A 19,185-nucleotide genomic window follows, 5' to 3' on the forward strand; every position below is an offset into this window, starting at 1 on the left:
CCTGGCCATTCCTAAGTTGTCCCGCCCTGCCTTATATGTATCATTCCACAGGGAATGTAGTGGGGGGAGTCGCATTGATTTTGAGGTGATTTTTTTATTATTTCATGGTTTACAGTACTTGTCAAGCATACTCTTTGGTTACAATTTGTGACTCGACTGATTGTGTGTAAAAGTGTCGAATGTCATAGATCACTGCTCATGCTATGGGTCACTGCTGCTCGAGTGGTCATACACATATATGTGTGTTCAAGCGATAGCTATAAGTGTGTGAGTGGGTGCATTACAACAAAGTAAAATCCCAGCTTTGTCACAAAGGTCTGGGGAGGTCGGGTAGTCTAGTGGTTAAAGCATTCGCTCGTCAGACCGAAGACCCGGGTTCGATTCTCGACAGGGGTACAATGTCTGAAGCCGTGATATTGTTGGAATATGGCTGGAATATTAAAGGCGTAAAACAATACTCACTCACTCACAAAGGTCTGTACATCACTGTCTCTGAGCCAAGAGACCAGTGGTAGCCTGAACAATGTATTACCCTACAGGTATAGTACTACATGAATTAGTCAGGTCACACATTGTCACTATATAATTCATTTTCCTCAACTCTAACACAAAGAATTGTAACCTGAGGACCTATTCTACCCGGGTATCTCCATCGGGTGTAGTGAGGTGATATAGGGCTTTAAAATGTCGCGTTCAAGAGTAATGCACGTACGTAGCAACACCCCCATATGGGCATGCACGTGTGTGTGTGTGGCTGCTTGTATTAGTCCGGACAAATGCCGGTTTTATAGTGCTAGCCCACTGAGATACCATGAGATGCATGGATGCCCTCTCAGAGTGAGTGAGTTGGGTTTAACGCCGATTTCAAAAGTATTCCAGTTATATCACAGCGTGTCAGCTTAATGTGGGAGGAAAGCCCAAAGTGATGCAGGTCTCAGACGTTTACCACTTCGGTGAAACCCACGAGCACGGGTATGGTGCTGACAAACCTAGAAACATAATCGGGGCGAACCGGGATTCAAACTCACAATCATAGGTTTCTGGCGTCGCGGGACACACTGCACAGCGAATCGCGGCGCCTCAGACGACTGGGCCACCCGTGCCCCCGGCCCTCAGACACAGTGTACTGATTCCAAGCCGACCCATCTCCGGGGAGATGCTCTATCTTAAAGACCACGGAGGTGGTCTGTATCTCCATGGGATGATATTTTAAAATAATTAAAACAATATTTCTGCCAAATGCTTTATTATGCAAATGGCAATGATCATTTCCGAAGAAGTATCCCTAAATACGTAAATGAAATATTTTTGTTTCAACAAGTTCAAAGGTTCAATGGGTAATTCATTATTCTTCCAGCTTTAACAAAAGTTAATGAAGCAAACGCTTACATTTATCACAATAATTCATATGTATACAATGAAACGTTGTTTATATATATCATCATGACATTATGACATAACATGTATAACCTAGTGGGTAAATAAAGTTTAATATCACAGTCATCAATATCTCGGCTATGAGGTAAACATTGGCCAAGCAAATACCAAGAATGTGTGCAGTTTGACTTTGAACATTGAGTGTGGATAAGTTTTGTTTACTCTTATGTAAGATTTTGTGACTCAAGAGCATGGAAATGGGACTGACAAATCAAGGATCTTGATCAGGATAAATCTGGTACACCCCTGAACATCAGGAAACCATGCAGGTAGCAGAGGTACTGTAAGTCCCCTTAGTCCCTAGTATGGTGACCTTAACCTTGCTGCTGGCGATCTATAGCCCCATTTTTATATTGTGTCGTACCTCAATAATCAGATATTTTTAATGTTCTACAACTTGTTTTAAGTCAATCTGTGATATATTGCTAGTTATTATACTGCCCCTCGTCGACAGTTTTATAACTATTGTATAACTTGTTCAAGTCACATTAGGGCTGACATATTGCCGACGTGACTTTAATTAAACTCACTCACTCACTCACTCACTCACTCACTCACTCACCCTGAACATCAGGTTGCAGCATGGCTCTCAGATGCCACTCAAGGAATTTGGATGTCTGAGAACACCTGAACATTCCATGCATCCTCATCTAATGCACCCTGAGCCAACCAATTGTCAATACAGTGAGCATCACTCACATACGGATAATAATCAAGCTGTTTTCATACAACAGACAGCAGAACCTGGTACTGCTCAGAGGCGCAACTCTGCAGGGTTATTTAGGGGACCTAGGAATAAGACGATTAAGCCATCAATACATTCTTTTTCATTGTATCAATATTATGCTGCATTATGGCAATTACATTTTCCCCATGATACTAAAAACTCTCTGATAAAATAAGTAGCATATATTCTGAAGACTCTGTAGATTAATGAGCATGTCATTTCGAAAATCTACAAACATTCATGTCACCTGACCTCAAATGGTGAATGTCTCATCCTTCTTTATGAGACCCGTGAAGATCCGGGGTAGAATAGGTCTTCAGCAACCCATGCTTGCCGTAAAAGGCGACTATGCTTGTCGTAAAAGGCGACTAACAGGATCGGGTGGTCAGGCTCGCTGACTTGGTTGATGCATGTCATTGATCCCAATTGCGTGGATCGATGCTCATGATTCCACTCACTGGATTGTCTGGTCCAGACTCGATTATTTACAGACCGCCGTCATATAGCTGGAATATTGCTGAGTGCGGCGTAAAACAACAAACAAACAAACCTTCTTTATGAGTTGCACACCGCCTTAGAGCAAGTGCATGATACTGCTACTTGTGCTGATAATATTCGTTATCTGTCACTCAAACATTTACCCGAGACATGCTTAGAAACATTGTTACATATATGCACACAATTGAAAGACAGTTGCAGCTCTTTCTAAATACAATCCAATGGTTGGTCACAGCGTAACCGGCCTCAAGTTCTATTCTGTCGACAATATATACCCCAGAGTGACCCAGACTTAAATCAAGCAGGCACTCCCATTAAAGTTGTAAAGGAATCCACATTTTTGAGAATAATTCTTCATCAGCCCCTACTTTTTTGCCACATGTCAAACATCTGAAAGCTAATTGCTGAAGGCACTTGATTTTAGATTTAAATTTCCGAATGGGGAGGTGGTTAGTTGACCCTCGTTCACTTGTAAACATCACTTATCCTTTCAAAACTCGACTTTGGTTCAATCAACTATGGCGGAACCCTTAAAAGCAACCTTAGGATATTAAATACTATCCACCATCAAGTTCTAAGACTTTGTCTTGTATCTTTCCGAACTTCTTTTGACAGTCTGTACGCTGAGGCCGATGAGATATCTCTTAAACCACGCATTAAACTATCTTTACAGTATATCACAAAGTTATATCATAATAAGTCCAACCCTGCATACAACATTGTGTTTAACCCCCATTATGGGGATCTGAATAATAAAATGTCATCTTTTATTACGCCTGTTGGAATAAGAATTAAGCCTTTTAGTTCTGCTGCTAATTTTAAACTTGATAATATATATATATACTTTCTTCTCCGCCTTGACTAAACTAACCAAATCAGAAACAGTATCAACTAAAATGTAATCAGTTTGAAGTACTAATACTCATATGGATGTATACAATAATCGACAACAGATGCTCCCTTGCATGAAACACAAGTAAAATCATTCTTTACATTATTTCTACCATTTGAAATACAAAAAATAGCACTGATAAGGAAATCTATAAAAAGCTGTCCATAACTATTTCTAACTAAATCAATAGTTTCTCTTGGTGGTAGAACATCCAGTCCTTCAATATAGTCCAGTAGATTTCCACATCTGCTGTTCATATCACCACATATATAGCTAATATTTTGCACATGGTAAGTGGATATCTGTGATAACAGAGTGTCGTAAAAGTCGGTTGCATCGATGTCTCTGGTCGAACACTCTGGGCGTAAGTAGCACACACATATACAGAAACTGCAAGTCGTATCAGTCTTGCGGTTCAGCTTTAACCACATTATTCCTTCATATTCAGTATCTAAAACAGTCACATCAAAAGTTAGTAAAAACTCATAAGAGGCGACTATCAGGATCGGGTGGTCAGGCTCGCTGACTTGGTTGAAGCATGTCATCGATCCAAATTGCGTGGATCGATGCTCATGATACCAATCACAGGATTGTCTGGTCCAGACTCGATTATTTACAGACCGCCGTCATATCTCTTAAACCACGCATTAAACTATCTTTACAGTATATCACAAAGTTATATCATAATAAGTCCAACCCTGCATACAACATTGTGTTTAACCCCCATTATGGGGATCTGAATAATAAAATGTCATCTTTTATTACGCCTGTTGGAATAAGAATTAAGCCTTTTAGTTCTGCTGCTAATTTTAAACTTGATAATATATATATATACTTTCTTCTCCGCCTTGACTAAACTAACCAAATCAGAAACAGTATCAACTAAAATGTAATCAGTTTGAAGTACTAATACTTACAAATCGAAATTTACCGATGGGTCCAATGATGGTGACGCTGTTGCCAACACCACCATCGTTGGATCCAGACGTTTTTCAACCAGATTACCACATAGTTCTTCCCTTCACAGTCGAATCAAAAGTCATTTACACAGCTCAAGAATACATCAATAAACAGTCTAAACATAGCCAATTCATTATTTCTTCAGACTGTCATGTCTTCAGGCGTTAAGATATAATTTGCGTCAGCATACAGTTTTACTTGACATCAGTGCATTACATGACAACCTGTCGGGATGAACGTTACGCCCCAACTGTGTACAGCAGGTTGTCCCATTTGGGGACGGGAGTGTCATGGCATGAGCTGGAATTCATCACAGTGGTAGGACGCCTCTCGTGCATGCGGCAGGTGTGCGTTACAGAGACTTGATTCTACAGCCTTACGTTCTTCCTCACGTCAACGTTCATGGCGGAGAGTTCCAGCAGGACAACGCTCGACCGCATATTGCACGTGTTTGTCAGGACTTCTTACAGCACAATAACATCCAGACATTACCTTGGCCAGCCCTGTCACTAGATTTGTCCCCGATTGAGCATCTGTGGGACGAGTTGGATCGACGCGTTCGCAGAAGGAATCCACCGCCCCAAACACTTCCGGCGCTTCTTGATGCACTTCAGCATGAATGGCAGCACATCCAACAGCGTGTTATTGACAACTTGATTGCATCTATGGGTCGTCGGTGTCAATCCGTGATTGATGCACGTGGTGGGCACAACCGATACTGACATTTTCTGTACCCCTGTGACATTAACTGTATCGTGTACGTGTGTCTGTTTAGGTGACATGAATAATGTTTTGAACATTGTGTACATTGATCTTCAAACAGTGTCTCAGTTATGGTTTCTGTGTCCTATTTTGACACAATCGCATTATATTACATTTTGAAAGTCAGTGTCAAGTTTCTTTTTTTGAAGAGTATATATACATATGTGTGTACTCCTTCTCCCTGAGTATCTCTTCCCCCCATTCTGAATCATGCGATTCACATATGATATGATTCACATATGATACATATGAATGTAACATATGAAATAATAATTTCCCCGACAATATTCATATATTTGAAGGGGACACAAGATGTTGTACTATGGCGGTGTCACCGCCATTTCAGGCAATATGAAGTAAACTATCACCGTTGTTGTCCACCAGTGTCAGGTCAGCATTTTTAGATACCAGGAGGTCAAACACACTTTGATGTCCTTTGAGGGCTGCCACCATTACAGGAGTCCACCCGTTCTGTCCTCTAGTATTGACATTTGAAGGGGACACAAGATATTGTACAATGGCTGTGTTACCACCATAACAGGCAAGATGAAGTAAACTATCACCTTTCTTGTCTACCAGTGTCAGGTCAGCATTTTTAGAGACCAGGAGGTCAAACACTCTTTGATGTCCTTTGAAGGCTGCCACCATTACAGGAGTCCACCCGTCCTGTCCTCTTGTATTGACATTTGAAGGGGACACAAGATGTTGTACTATATAGGTGTTACCACCATCGCAGGCAAGATGAAGTAAACTATCACCGTTGTTGTCCACCAGTGTCAGGTCAGCATGTTTAGATACTAGGAGGTCAAACACACTTTGATGTCCTTTGAAGGCTGCCGTCATTACAGGAGTACACCCGTTCTGTCCTCTAGTATTGATATTTGAAGGGGACACAAGATATTGTACTATGACCGTGTTACCACCATAACAGGCAAGATGAAGTAAACCATTGCCGTCTTTGTCCACCAGAGTCAGGTCAGCATCTTTAGATACCAGGAGGTCAAACACACTTTGATGTCCTTTGACGGCTGCCGTCATTACAGGAGTCCACCCGTTCTGTCCTCGAGTATTGATATTTGAAGGGGACACAAGATGTTGTACTATGGCAGTGTTACCGCCATTGCAGGCAAGATGAAGTAAACCATTGCCGTCTTTCACCACCAGTGTCAGGTCAGCATCTTTAGATACCAGGAGGTCAAACACACTTTGATGTCCTTTGACGGCTGCCATCATTACGGGAGTCCACCCATACTGTCCTCTAGTATTGATATTTGAAGGGGACACAAGATGTTGTACTATGACTGTGTTACCACCCCAACAGGCAAAATGAAGTAAACTATTGCCGTCGTTGTCCACCAGTGTCAGGTCAGCATTTTTAGATACCAGGAGGTCAAACACACTTTGATGTCCTTTGAGGGCTGCCACCATTACAGGAGTCCACCCGTTCTGTCCTCTAGTATTGACATTTGAAGGGGACACAAGATATTGTACAATGGCTGTGTTACCACCATAACAGGCAATATGAAGTAAACTATCACCTTTCTTGTCTACCAGCGTCAGGTCAGCATTTTTAGATACCAGGAGGTCAAACACACTTTGATGTCCTTTGAGGGCTGCCACCATTACAGGAGTCCACCCGTTCTGTCCTCCTCTAGTATTGACATTTGAAGGGGACACAAGATGTTGTACTATGGCGGTGTTACCACCATTGCAGGCAAGAGGAAGTAAACTATCAACGTTGTTGTCTCCCAGTGTCAGGTCAGCATTTTTAGAGACCAGGAGGTCAAACACTCTTTGATGTCCTTTGAAGGCTGCCACCATTACAGGAGTCCACCCGTCCTGTCCTCTTGTATTGACATTTGAAGGGGACACAAGATGTTGTACTATATAGGTGTTACCACCATCGCAGGCAAGATGAAGTAAACTATCACCTTTCTTGTCCACCAGTGTCAGGTCAGCATTTTTAGATACCAGGAGGTCAAACACACTTTGATGTCCTTTGAGGGCTGCCACCATTACAGGAGTCCACCCGTTCTGTCCTCTAGTATTGACATTTGAAGGGGACACAAGATATTGTACTATGGCGGTGTTACCACCATCGCAGGCAAGATGAAGTAAACTCTTGCCGTCTTTGTCCACCAGTGTCAGGTCAGCATTTTTAGAGACCAGGAGGTCAAACACTCTTTGATGTCCTTTGAAGGCTGCCACCATTACAGGAGTCCACCCGTTCTGTCCTCTAGTATTGACATTTGAAGGGGACACAAGATGTTGTACTATGGCGGTGTTACCACCATTGCAGGCAAGATGAAGTAAACTCTTGCCGTCGTTGTCCACCAGTGTCAGGTCAGCAGTTTTAGATACCAGGAGGTCAAACACACTTTGATGTCCTTTCATGGCTGCCATCATTACAGGAGTCCACCCGTTCTGTCCTCTAGTATTGACATTTGAAGGGGACACAAGATGTTGTACTATATAGGTGTTACCACCAAAACAGGCATTATGAAGTAAACTATCACCGTTGTTGTCCACCAGCGTCAGGTCAGCATGTTTAGATACTAGGAGGTCAAACACACTTTGATGTCCTTTGAAGGCTGCCATCACTACAGGAGTCCACCCGTTCTGTCCTCTAGTATTGACATTTGAAGGGGACACAAGATGTTGTACTATGGCGGTGTCACCGCCATTGCAGGCAAGATGAAGTAAACCATTGCCGTCTTTGTCCACCAGTGTCAGGTCAGCATGTTTAGATACCAGGAGGTCAAACACACTTTGATGTCCTTTCATGGCTGCCATCATTACAGGAGTCAACCCGTTCTGTCCTCTAGTATTGACATTTGAAGGGGACACAAGATGTTGTACTATGGCGGTGTTACCACCATAACAGGCAAGATGAAGTAAACTCTTGCCGTCTTTGTCCACCAGTGTCAGGTCAGCATCTTTAGATACTAGGAGGTCAAACACACTTTGATGTCCTTTGACGGCTGCCGTCATTACAGGAGTCCACCCGTTCTGTCCTCGAGTATTGATATTTGAAGGGGACACAAGATGTTGTACTATGGCAGTGTTACCGCCATTGCAGGCAAGATGAAGTAAACCATTGCCGTCTTTCTCCACCAGTGTCAGGTCAGCATCTTTAGATACCAGGAGGTCAAACACACTTTGATGTCCTTTCATGGCTGCCATCATTACAGGAGTCAACCCGTTCTGTCCTCTAGTATTGACATTTGAAGGGGACACAAGATGTTGTACTATGGCGGTGTTACCACCATAACAGGCAAGATGAAGTAAACTCTTGCCGTCTTTGTCCACCAGTGTCAGGTCAGCATCTTTAGATACTAGGAGGTCAAACACACTTTGATGTCCTTTGAAGACTGCCATCATTACAGGAGTCAACCCGTTCTGTCCTCTAGTATTGACATTTGAAGGGGACACAAGATGTTGTACTATGGCGGTGTTACCACCATAACAGGCAAGATGAAGTAAACTCTTGCCGTCTTTGTCCACCAGTGTCAGGTCAGCATCTTTAGATACTAGGAGGTCAAACACACTTTGATGTCCTTTCATGGCTGCCATCATTACAGGAGTCCACCCGTTCTGTCCTCTAGTATTGATATTTGAAGGGGACACAAGATATTGTACTATGGCGGTGTTACCACCCCAACAGGCAAGATGAAGTAAACTATCACCGTTGTTGTCCACCACTGTCAGGTCAGCATTTTTAGATTCCAGGAGGTCAAACACATTTTGGTGTCCTTTGACGGCTGCCATCATTACGGGATTCCACCCATACTGTCCTCTAGTATTGACATTTGAAGGGGACACAAGATGTTGTACTATAGCCTCGTTACCACCCGAACAGGCTAGGTGAACTATGTCATCTCCATTGTAGTCTTTGGTTTTCTTGTTTGATATTGATTGCAATACCTGATAGCAATCATTAGATCCTGTGAGTGCTGCAACCATGAGAGGAGTCCTGCCTTCATTATCTGTAGAGTTCATTACTTCATCCTTCAACTCATCATTAAAGAGTTTGATGTCGTGTTCTTTTAATACCGTTAGTGTCTTCTCATGTCCTGCCATGCAGGCTAGGTGTATGATGGTTTTCTTGTCTGCATCAGTATGTAATACATTGGCACCATTTTCTATTAGATAAACAAGTATTTCCGAACTCCCAGTTGCAGCTGACAGCAAAAGCAAACTGTTAATACCAATGTCTGGACTTTCACTTCTGGAGAAAAGCCACTTTAAGACGGTCAGGTTATTTTTGAACACGCAACCAAACATTGCTTCACTGATCTCTGTTTGAGTAAATTCTTCTCCAGTTATGTTTTCTATTTTAAAGACAAAATTGTTATTATGTCCAAGAACTGCCCAAAACAAAAAGCAATTTCCCTTTTCTCTCTTGTGGACCCAGCATTCGTCCATGGATCCATCATGTTGTAGTTTCTCAAGTAATTGAAGAGCTACTTGTTCTTGTCGGAGAATGGGGTGTGTCACTGATTTTGAAAACTGACCATTCTTTATTGACTCAGCAAATCGTGTAGTTAGGATATCATGATATGCTTCTGAGACATAGATCAGGTGGAGATGATCATCAATTATGGTTTCTGGCACTGGCTGTGATTGCACACGCTCATATATAAAATTGTCACTGCAATGAGTCAGCACAAATTCTGGACTAATGTCAAACAGCGAACAAGCGCAGGCGTCAGATATCGAGGAATGGGCAAATCCAACAACATCACCACGGGTAAAGAATGTTCCTCTAAAGGTTGTTGCCGCTTCGTGCATTCCTAAACGTGAAGCTTTTGGCCGTAACTCTAAAACAGTTCTGACCATGATGTCCAGTTTCTGGTCCTTACCGTCTGCTTGCAACTTGGCCAAATCTAACTTATCCTCACACAGTAGCATTAGAATTAATACGGCAGATCGATCAGTGTTGGACTTCAGTAATTTTCGAAGTTCTAACGTGAGATAAAATAGAGGTTCCTTGAAAAAGTTCCTTGCATTTGGGGTAAAAGATGAAAATTCAAAAAAAAGTTTACAAGTAAGAGGAATTCCAAAAATATTTGAATCTGTGTCCAAGTCTTCATAGTCAGGTAGATCTTCACAATCTTCATCAGAAGATTCTCTGTGTCGATTCCTATGGTGTTCATATATAGCCTTTTTCTCTGCTTGAGTATACCGGTGTTGCTTCTGAGTTGTTAAATCCATTACTGTTTGACTCTTGAACAGTGCGAATCTCTCATACTGCAGGTGGGCAAGTCCAGCATGGAAGTTATATGTCTTGGATGTGAAGATAACACGAAGATCCTTTGTGGGATGTTCTTTTGGGTCAGAAACTCCACTCGTTTTACTTTCATCTTTACCTTCTTTCTTAGTTAGATGCTTTCGTTTCTCAGATTCTCTTTTGCAATGTTGTAAGTGTTGATAAAGTGTATTGAGAATTGTTGTAAGCTGTGAAACATCTGCAGATAATCCAACAGTACCAAACATATCATCTACGATCAGAAATACTCTAGGTGATGAGCTCAAGAAGCTATCCAAGTCAAACTGTTCAATTCTGTCCACAAATGCAAGTTTGTACCCCTTTTGTCTGTACTGTGAACCCAGCACGAGAGCTGCTGTAGTTTTACCTTCCCCTGAAGCACCACAGATGGTGACATGACCAAAATCCTTCAGTTTCCTTTTCACATTCCTGAAGCTCTCCGTTTCAACAAATATTTCTTTGGCATCATCTATACGGAGATCAAGGGTACCTACAAACAAAATCAATCTTTTTCATTTCATTTATAATGAAATAATATTAATAATAAGAATGCTTATGCTGTGGGTTTATAATCCATGTTTTGAATATTTGGCATGAGGAACAGTTTGTCTCGACTCATGATCCCCAATTCTAGTCTCTCTCTCTCTCTCTCTCTCTCTCTCTCTCTCTCTCTCTCTCTCTCTCTCTCTACCCAGGAAATCACAGTCTGGTTAGTTTTAAAAAAATAGTTGTGAAATTGTTCAATTTGTCAACAGTATGTAAGAACAAAATAACTTAGTTACAAGCAACACAAACACTCTTTTTCGAGATTAAAGTTGATTGTTTTAAATATTGAACACGAGTAGTTTATATGCGATGCCGTGAAATGCATGTATCCGCAACATTGCTGGCGGTAGCATCAAACATCATTCACTCACTCGCTCTGATATGTGAGAGATATTAATATGTGAAACTTTTGTAGGCAACCCTATTGTGCCATATGCAATCTCCAGCAGTGTCCTAACTTTAGTTTCCTTCAAACCTGTCAAGGTGGTTGGACCTACCTTCACCAACTGTCCCTGTCGGCCCAATAAATATGTTCTGCGTCCCGACGAGAGAGGTGATGGTATGAGGGACATCGCCTGTCAACACCAATCAATGACACAACAGTATAACGCTGAATAACATTTTAAGTGTGAGTTTGAGTTGGGTTTAACGCCGCTCTTAACAGTATTCCAGTTATATCGTGGCGTGTCAGCTTAATGTGGGAAGAAAGCCCGAAGTGATGCAGGTCTCAGACGTTAATCACTTCGGTGAAACCCACGAGCTCAGATATGGTGCTGACAAACCTAGAAACATAATTGGGGCAAACCAGGATTTTAACCCACAACCATAGGTTTCCGGCGTGCCCAAGGGACGCAACCCTGTACAGCGAATCGCGGCGCCTTAGACGACTGGGCCACCCGTGCCCCCGAACTTAAGTGTGAGGTGAGGGGAAGTGGGGTGTAACGTCGCATTCAAGACTACTGCACTTAAATAGCGACGTGTATGTGTCTGTGTGTGCAGGTGCGTGCGTGCGTGCGTGCGTGTTGGCTTGCGTGCGTGACAGCTTGTACTAGTTCGGACTAATGCCGATTTTATAGTGCTGTCACACTGAGGTATCATGCCACGGTTTAACACGACTACCCTACTCAGACACAGTATACTGACGATGAGCCCCTTAGTGCTGGGTGCCAGGCAGGGAAACAACAAGTGCCGTGTTTTAACGTCTTTTGGTATGACGCGGCCTGGGATCGAACCCCGGACCTTCCGCTCTCCGGGCGGACGCTCTACCACTAGACAATGGAGGCGGTCTTTGAACGTGAGTGTTGAAAGTGTGTACTATGTAAATAAACATGTCACGAATAATTCTGCCAAAGAAACGACACCCAGTGCCTCATATTGGAGACAAAGTGCAAACTGGTATCCATAGAAACAGAAGAAATACATTTACGGATGGAACCATGATAGCAAAAGGCACAGCTACAGAAGATGGTGAATGTGTTTGCCATGTGTCGTACAGGTTACCCTTGAAGTGTTCGAGTTCTGTTACGGAAACTGTTTTGGGACACGCGGGTGGAACTCGTCGTTCCAATCAATAATACAGAAGGAAATATTACATCCTATTAATCATATTGTACAATTATCACATCAAATACGACTATCATATATGTTTCCTTATAGTGTGGATATCTTTCTTTTTTTTGAATGGGTGAATATAAATCAAATTTAATTACTGGACTGGTGTAACTGAGGGTTCAGTTCAGCGAAGCTGAAACAATCCTTATACAATCCTTAAATGCAAGCTTTCTCCTTCCACACAAGACCAACACACTTTTGTCCCAGTGTTTTCGTCCATCATTTTAGAGTCCATCAATTTTTAATCTAGTCTCCTGTTACAATGGTAAATAATCACCTGATGAAGATAAGCTTGGTTTTGGTTATATTTTCAATCATAAATCAATTATACATGGAATGGGGCCACACATCTGCCTTTGAAGGTACAGTACTTAAACATTGATTTCAGGTGATTTGGTCACTTTATGTTTTAAAATGATTTCTTGGTTGAACTAGGTAATTAAACTCGGCAGATTTAATTGTGAAATAGAAATGCCAACAGACCTGAGTTGATTGTCTGTGGAATACCTTCTGAGGTGATAAGCTCCATCGTCTCAAGGTCATCCTGTGTTGGCAACACAATTGTGAGGTCATCTGAACTGGCCATCTCAGGTGTAGTTGTTTACATTACTACAGCATGCAGGGAAGAAGTTGCCGCTGCCATGTCTATCTACCTGAACAAAGAAAACAACCATATCCCATAATTCATAACACATTTTATAAATGCTGAGCAGTGACAGACTGTCCAAACCTCATTGCAACTTGTGAAGAAATATTTACAGTAGCTAACAATAGTAATATTACAATTATGATCTTATGATTGATTACGTAATGGATAAAAGACTCAAAGTCTGTATTGATTAAGCCTTCCAGATGTAGTCAGGCATTTACTTTGTCTTTGTGTTCACATGTTGTATATACATGTAAGTCTGTATTAACCCTTCCAGATGTCGTCAGTCATTTACCTTGTATGTGTATATATATATATCCGTTCTCATAATAACACACATTTTCAATTCAATATAGTAGTTTCCAGTTAAACAGATTACATGGGTACAATGCCTCACATGGGTACAATGCCCCACATGGGTACAATGCCCCACATGAGTACACTACCCCACATGGGTACACTACCCCACAAGGGTACACTACCCCACAAGGGTACACAACCCCACATGGGTACACTACCCCACATGGGTACACTACCCCACAAGGGTACACAACCCCACATGGGTACCCTACCCAACATGGGTACACTGATCCACATGGGTACAATGCCTCACATGGGTACACTACCCCACATGGGTACACTGCTCCACATGGGTACAATACCCCACATGGGTACAAACCCAACATGGGTACAATGCCCTACATGGGTACAATGCTCCATAAGGGTACAATGCCCCACATGGGTACAATACCCCACATGGGCACAATGCCCCACATGGGTACATTACCCCACATGGGTACAATGCCCCACATGGGCACAATGCCCCACATGGGTACATTATCCCACATGGGTACAATGCCCCACATGGGTACAATGCCCCACATGTGTACAATACCCCACATGTGTACAATACCCCACATGGGTACAATGCCCCACATGGGACATTGCCCCACATGGGTACATTACCCCACATGGGTACAATGCCCCACATGGGTACACTACCCCACATGGGTACAAGGCTCCACATGGGTACACTACCCCAAATGGGTACAATACCCCACATGGGTACACTACCCCACATGGGTACACTGCCCCACATGACTACACTACCCCACATGGGTAAAATGCCCCAAATGGGTACAATACCCCATATGGGTACACTACCCCACATGGCTACACTACCCCACATGGGTACAGTGCCCCAAATGGGTACAATGCCCCAAATGGGTACAATGCTCCACATGTGTACAATACCCCGCATGGCTACAATACCCCACATGGGTGCAATGCCCCACATGGCTACACTACCCCACATGGCTACAATACCCCACATGGGTACAATGCTCCACATGGGTACACTACCCCAAATGGGTACAATACCCCACATGGGTACACTACCCCACATGGGTACACTGCCCCACATGGCTACACTACCCCACATGGGTAAAATGCCCCAAATGGGTACAATACCCCACATGGGTACACTACCCCACATGGCTACACTACCCCACATGGGTAAAATGCCCCAAATGGGTACAATACCCCACATGGATACACTACCCCACATGGGTACACTACCCCACATGGGTACAATACCCCACATGGGTACACTACCCCAAATGGGTACAATACCCCACATGGGTACACTGCTCCACATGGGTACAATACCCCACATGGCTACACTACCCCACATGGGTACACTACCCCACATGGGTACAATGCCCCAAATGGGTACAATACCCCACATGGGTACAATGCCCCACATGGGTACACTACCCCAAATGGGTACAATACCCCAAATGGGTACAATGCTCCACATGGGTACAATACCCCACATGGGTACACTACCCCACATGGCTACAATACCCCACATGTGTGCAATGCCCCACATGGCTACACTACCCCACATGGCTACAATACCCCACATGGGTGCAATGCCCCACATGGCTACACTACCCCACATGGCTACACTACCCCACATGGCTACAATACCCCACATGGCTACACTACCCCACATGGCTACAATACCCCACATGGGTGCAATGCCCCACATGGCTACACTACCCCACATGGGTACACTACCCCACATGGCTACACTACCCCACATGGCTGCAATACCCCACATGGGTGCAATGCCCCACATGGCTACAATACCCCACATGGGTGCAATACCCCACATGGGTACACTACCCCACATGGCTACAATGCCCCACATGGCTACAATACCCCACATGGGTACAATACCCCACATGGGTACAATGCCCCACATGGCTACAATACCCCACATGGCTACAATACCCCACATGGCTACAATACCCCACATGGGTACAATGCCCCACATGGCTACAATGCCCCATACACCAAATTTTATGTTACTGATAAAGGCGAAGGATGTACTGGTTTACTGTCTGTACAACATGCGCTGTAAGTTTTAAGATTGTACCGGCTTTGTCAGCGTACCTAGCAGGTTAGTTAAGGGAAGATCAGTTGTAAAAGAAAGCTGTTACGATGCAAGGGGAAGCAAAGGTGTTTACCTCAAAACCACTCGCAAAATTAAAATGGATTGACATAACAATCTAACTGCAGTTAAGAAGAATGTATTAATACCACAATACAAATAATTCATTACAACAATATGGCATTATTAATATGCAAAGTCATAATCACAAGTGGTATGATTCTCCAAATCCACATCAGACATCGTTATTTCAAAATGGTACTGTAACCTGGGGTAACACACTCGTTTTTTTATTTTATGTCATTAATAAATAATTGATAGAGAATGTTAGAATTTTTAAAAGAAACGTAATTGGACATGTAAACTTGTTTTACTTAGTGTATATGAATGTATACTCGAGCTGTGTCAAACTAGGAGCGCAAGTAGCAAAGTATTTGCTGTGATTAAAATATGGAAAAGACGACAAGGGACAGTATACCTGAAAGAGAAGGTATATCTCGGGTCTATGTGGGAATGCCGATACTTTTACTGAAAAAGCTACTCACTTGAATCAATCAGATCACAAGCTGTACATTCAATTACATAACAAGCAATTCACCCAACTGAAATCCCCTTACCTCAAGTCAAGTCTAATTGCACCTGATATCCTGGTCAACATATAAAAGTATACACCCTATACTTAAACATACTTTAAACATCCGCTGTCCTTATAAATATACCTACGGTAGCCCAATCGGCAACAATACAGTTTACTGGGCGCAGTCCGAGCTCTACCATCCGCTCAATTACCGCGCTATAGTGCCACTGCTGTCTCGTTATACCGTTACCGTGCCTCACGCTCTGGTGACTCTCGCTTCAAGATCCAACACCCGTTCTCGGTCTTAGGGAAACTTACACATCTTTACAATCAAGCACCCGTTCTCGGTCTTAGAGAAACTTACACGTCTTTACGATCCAAAACCCCTTTTTGGTCATCAGGGTTAGCTTGCTTTGGGCAAGGGTTAGCCATAAATTCTTACCTTTTCAACCGTTAATCAGGTTAATCCCAATAGTCGGTCATGTTGACATAAACAATTGCGGGTGCGGTTTCAAGGAAAGATGGGAGAGCGGACCGTGACGTCACACGCATGCGCAATTCATCGTTTACTGATTACGCATGCATGTCAATAGGAATTCTAATGACCCGTTAAACGAGCACTGATTACATGTGATAGCGCCTGTGGTCCAGTGGTAGAGCGCCGGCTAATCAACGCATTAATTAGCAGAGCCGGTGAGCCGGCGAAGTGCGCTCGAGCGCAGCGCTAATTGGATCTGAAAAAGTGCGCCCGGTAAAGTGCACTACTCCCGCCCAATCCCTCGTCACACTCAGTTGCGTCAGACAGAAAAATAAACTCACGGCAGCTGATGAGCTCAAGCAGGCAGTGTCAGACAGCGAGGTAGGCCTACAAGTCAGGACTTAGTGCTCCTTCAAGTGAAACTGTGTTTCCATCGTACAACAGAGTATATTCTAGTTGTTCCTATCTACAAAATGTAGAAGCTCGTCGGTGATCAAGTCAACACAAACACCTCGGTTCCCAGAGATAGTCACGTGTCCTACATTGCGCAAGTTTCATTGTCATCCTGTATATAATCACATTCGTGACCAACTCGTGTTATTCCGGGACAAGCCGAATAGCGACTCGTGCCCCTATCATGGCCATTTTTTCGACCGGGTTCCGTCTTAGCGCAAACGGGCATACCTAAAACAATTGTCAACTCTTTGCGTGATGGTTCACATATATTTCCCCATATATTATATATATTTCAGATGCAAGCTACAGCACAGCGGGAAATGCGGATTCAACACATATAACTATGTCTTGGGTATATTTTAAAGGGGCACCGATCTAACGCAATTCCCCGGACTGGTTGTTGCCTTTGTTATTGGTTTTTTTCCCCGTGAGTACCCGGATGATACGCAACGCAACTGAGCGTGACCAGAGACTGGGCTACCGTCTGGAAGGACAGCTAAATAAACTTGGAGGCTGAAGGCAATATTTGTTTTACGCATTTTTGCATAAACACTGATTGGTAAACTGTGATCTATAAAGATTTCGACAAAGGGCGCATGCTAATTAATTTCTTCAGCCTAAACAAACAGAAAAGAAGAACGGCGGGGCTCATCGGATGTCATCATTTGGAAATACCCCAGATGGTTATAGTTTAATACTACAAAAAGTATCCATGCAGTGAAAGCATTTTCGGATTTCGTATTGCGTCGATAATACGATTACTACTCCCTTGTTGTCATCCACGTTTTCTCGTAAAACCCTACACTTGTGTATTGTCGTCATTCACTTGATGCTCAGTTAAAGGGGCACTGATCTAACACAATTCCCCGCGACTGGTTGTTGCCTTTGTTATTGTTTTTTCCCAGTGAGTACCCGGATGTATAGCAGAAATCTAGACTAGTTCGCGACCTCTGCTGCGCAATTCGTAAGCGCATCAGTCACTTTTATGGGTAGTAATAAGGGCGTATGGTCACATTGATCAACAAATTGAAATACAGTTTTCGAGATAATAAGGAAATGTAGGTATGTTTGTGGGTAGCATCGGTAATGGTGACGAAGTTTTGATAAGTCACTTGCTTGGTAATTTTGCGATTGTCGTTTACACTTTTTTGACTTGCAACACAAAGTAAATATTTCACCTGAGCATTGCTTTTTTTATAGTGTGTATATTTTTTTACTGTCAAAATGTGTAACATTTTCAAATTTATTAAACGTCTAAATATTCACTTATTTTACAAAGTGACTGAAAAACATTTCCATCTGTATTATTATGATAACGAGTTCCAAACATTTTTATGTTTAATGTCATCACCAAGAGACTGAAAATGTTACGTTGAAAAGTACATTTCTATGTTGTTTGGCTTCTAATCCTACATAATAATCTGTTGTGATGTTTGTAGGCCCTTTTGATCATCTTAATCAATCTGGACAGATTTTTTAGTTAAAATGACTGAAATATTTACACATTTTATAGATTGCCTGAGAGAATCACATTTTACTAATTGACGGTAATATATACACGCTTACAAAGGAAAAGACCTGTGAAAACAAAGTCTATCGGGCATTGAAGAATTTCCCAACCAAGGTGAAGAGAAACAAGAACGAATCGGTTCAAATGAAGGAAAACAAAATGTAAATACCATAATTAAAACCAACCAAATTTATGTGTATCAAGTTTAGGCAGCTGCCTTGTTCGAGGAATGTATCCGTGAATATCCACAAAAAGCAACAATATCCCGCACGTCTGCAGCTGTACAAAGAAACTTATTCGATGTCACGTGTCTCAGTAACAATCAAATATTTTAAAAGATATATATCGTTTCGGG

The 19,185-nt window shown here is 42.6% G+C and overlaps 1 protein-coding gene across 1 annotated transcript in view; it reads right to left on the bottom strand.

Moving 5' to 3' along the window:
- The window catches only part of LOC139449130 (uncharacterized), a 46,856-nt gene extending 29,442 nt beyond the window's left edge, over positions 1 to 17,414 (bottom strand). Inside the window, 5 exon segments of the mRNA XM_071230614.1 lie at positions 5,568 to 10,603; positions 10,646 to 11,035; positions 11,589 to 11,666; positions 13,186 to 13,351; positions 17,202 to 17,414. Of these exon segments, the coding sequence (XP_071086715.1) occupies positions 5,568 to 10,603; positions 10,646 to 11,035; positions 11,589 to 11,666; positions 13,186 to 13,288 (5,607 nt within the window). The 5' untranslated portion in view covers positions 13,289 to 13,351; positions 17,202 to 17,414.
- Positions 17,415 to 19,185: the final 1,771 nt, after the last annotated feature.

Source organism: Haliotis cracherodii, unplaced genomic scaffold (genome assembly GCF_022045235.1).
Source record: "Haliotis cracherodii isolate W230 unplaced genomic scaffold, xgHalCrac1.p SCAF_7, whole genome shotgun sequence".
Classification (NCBI taxonomy): Eukaryota; Metazoa; Mollusca; class Gastropoda; order Lepetellida; family Haliotidae; genus Haliotis; species Haliotis cracherodii.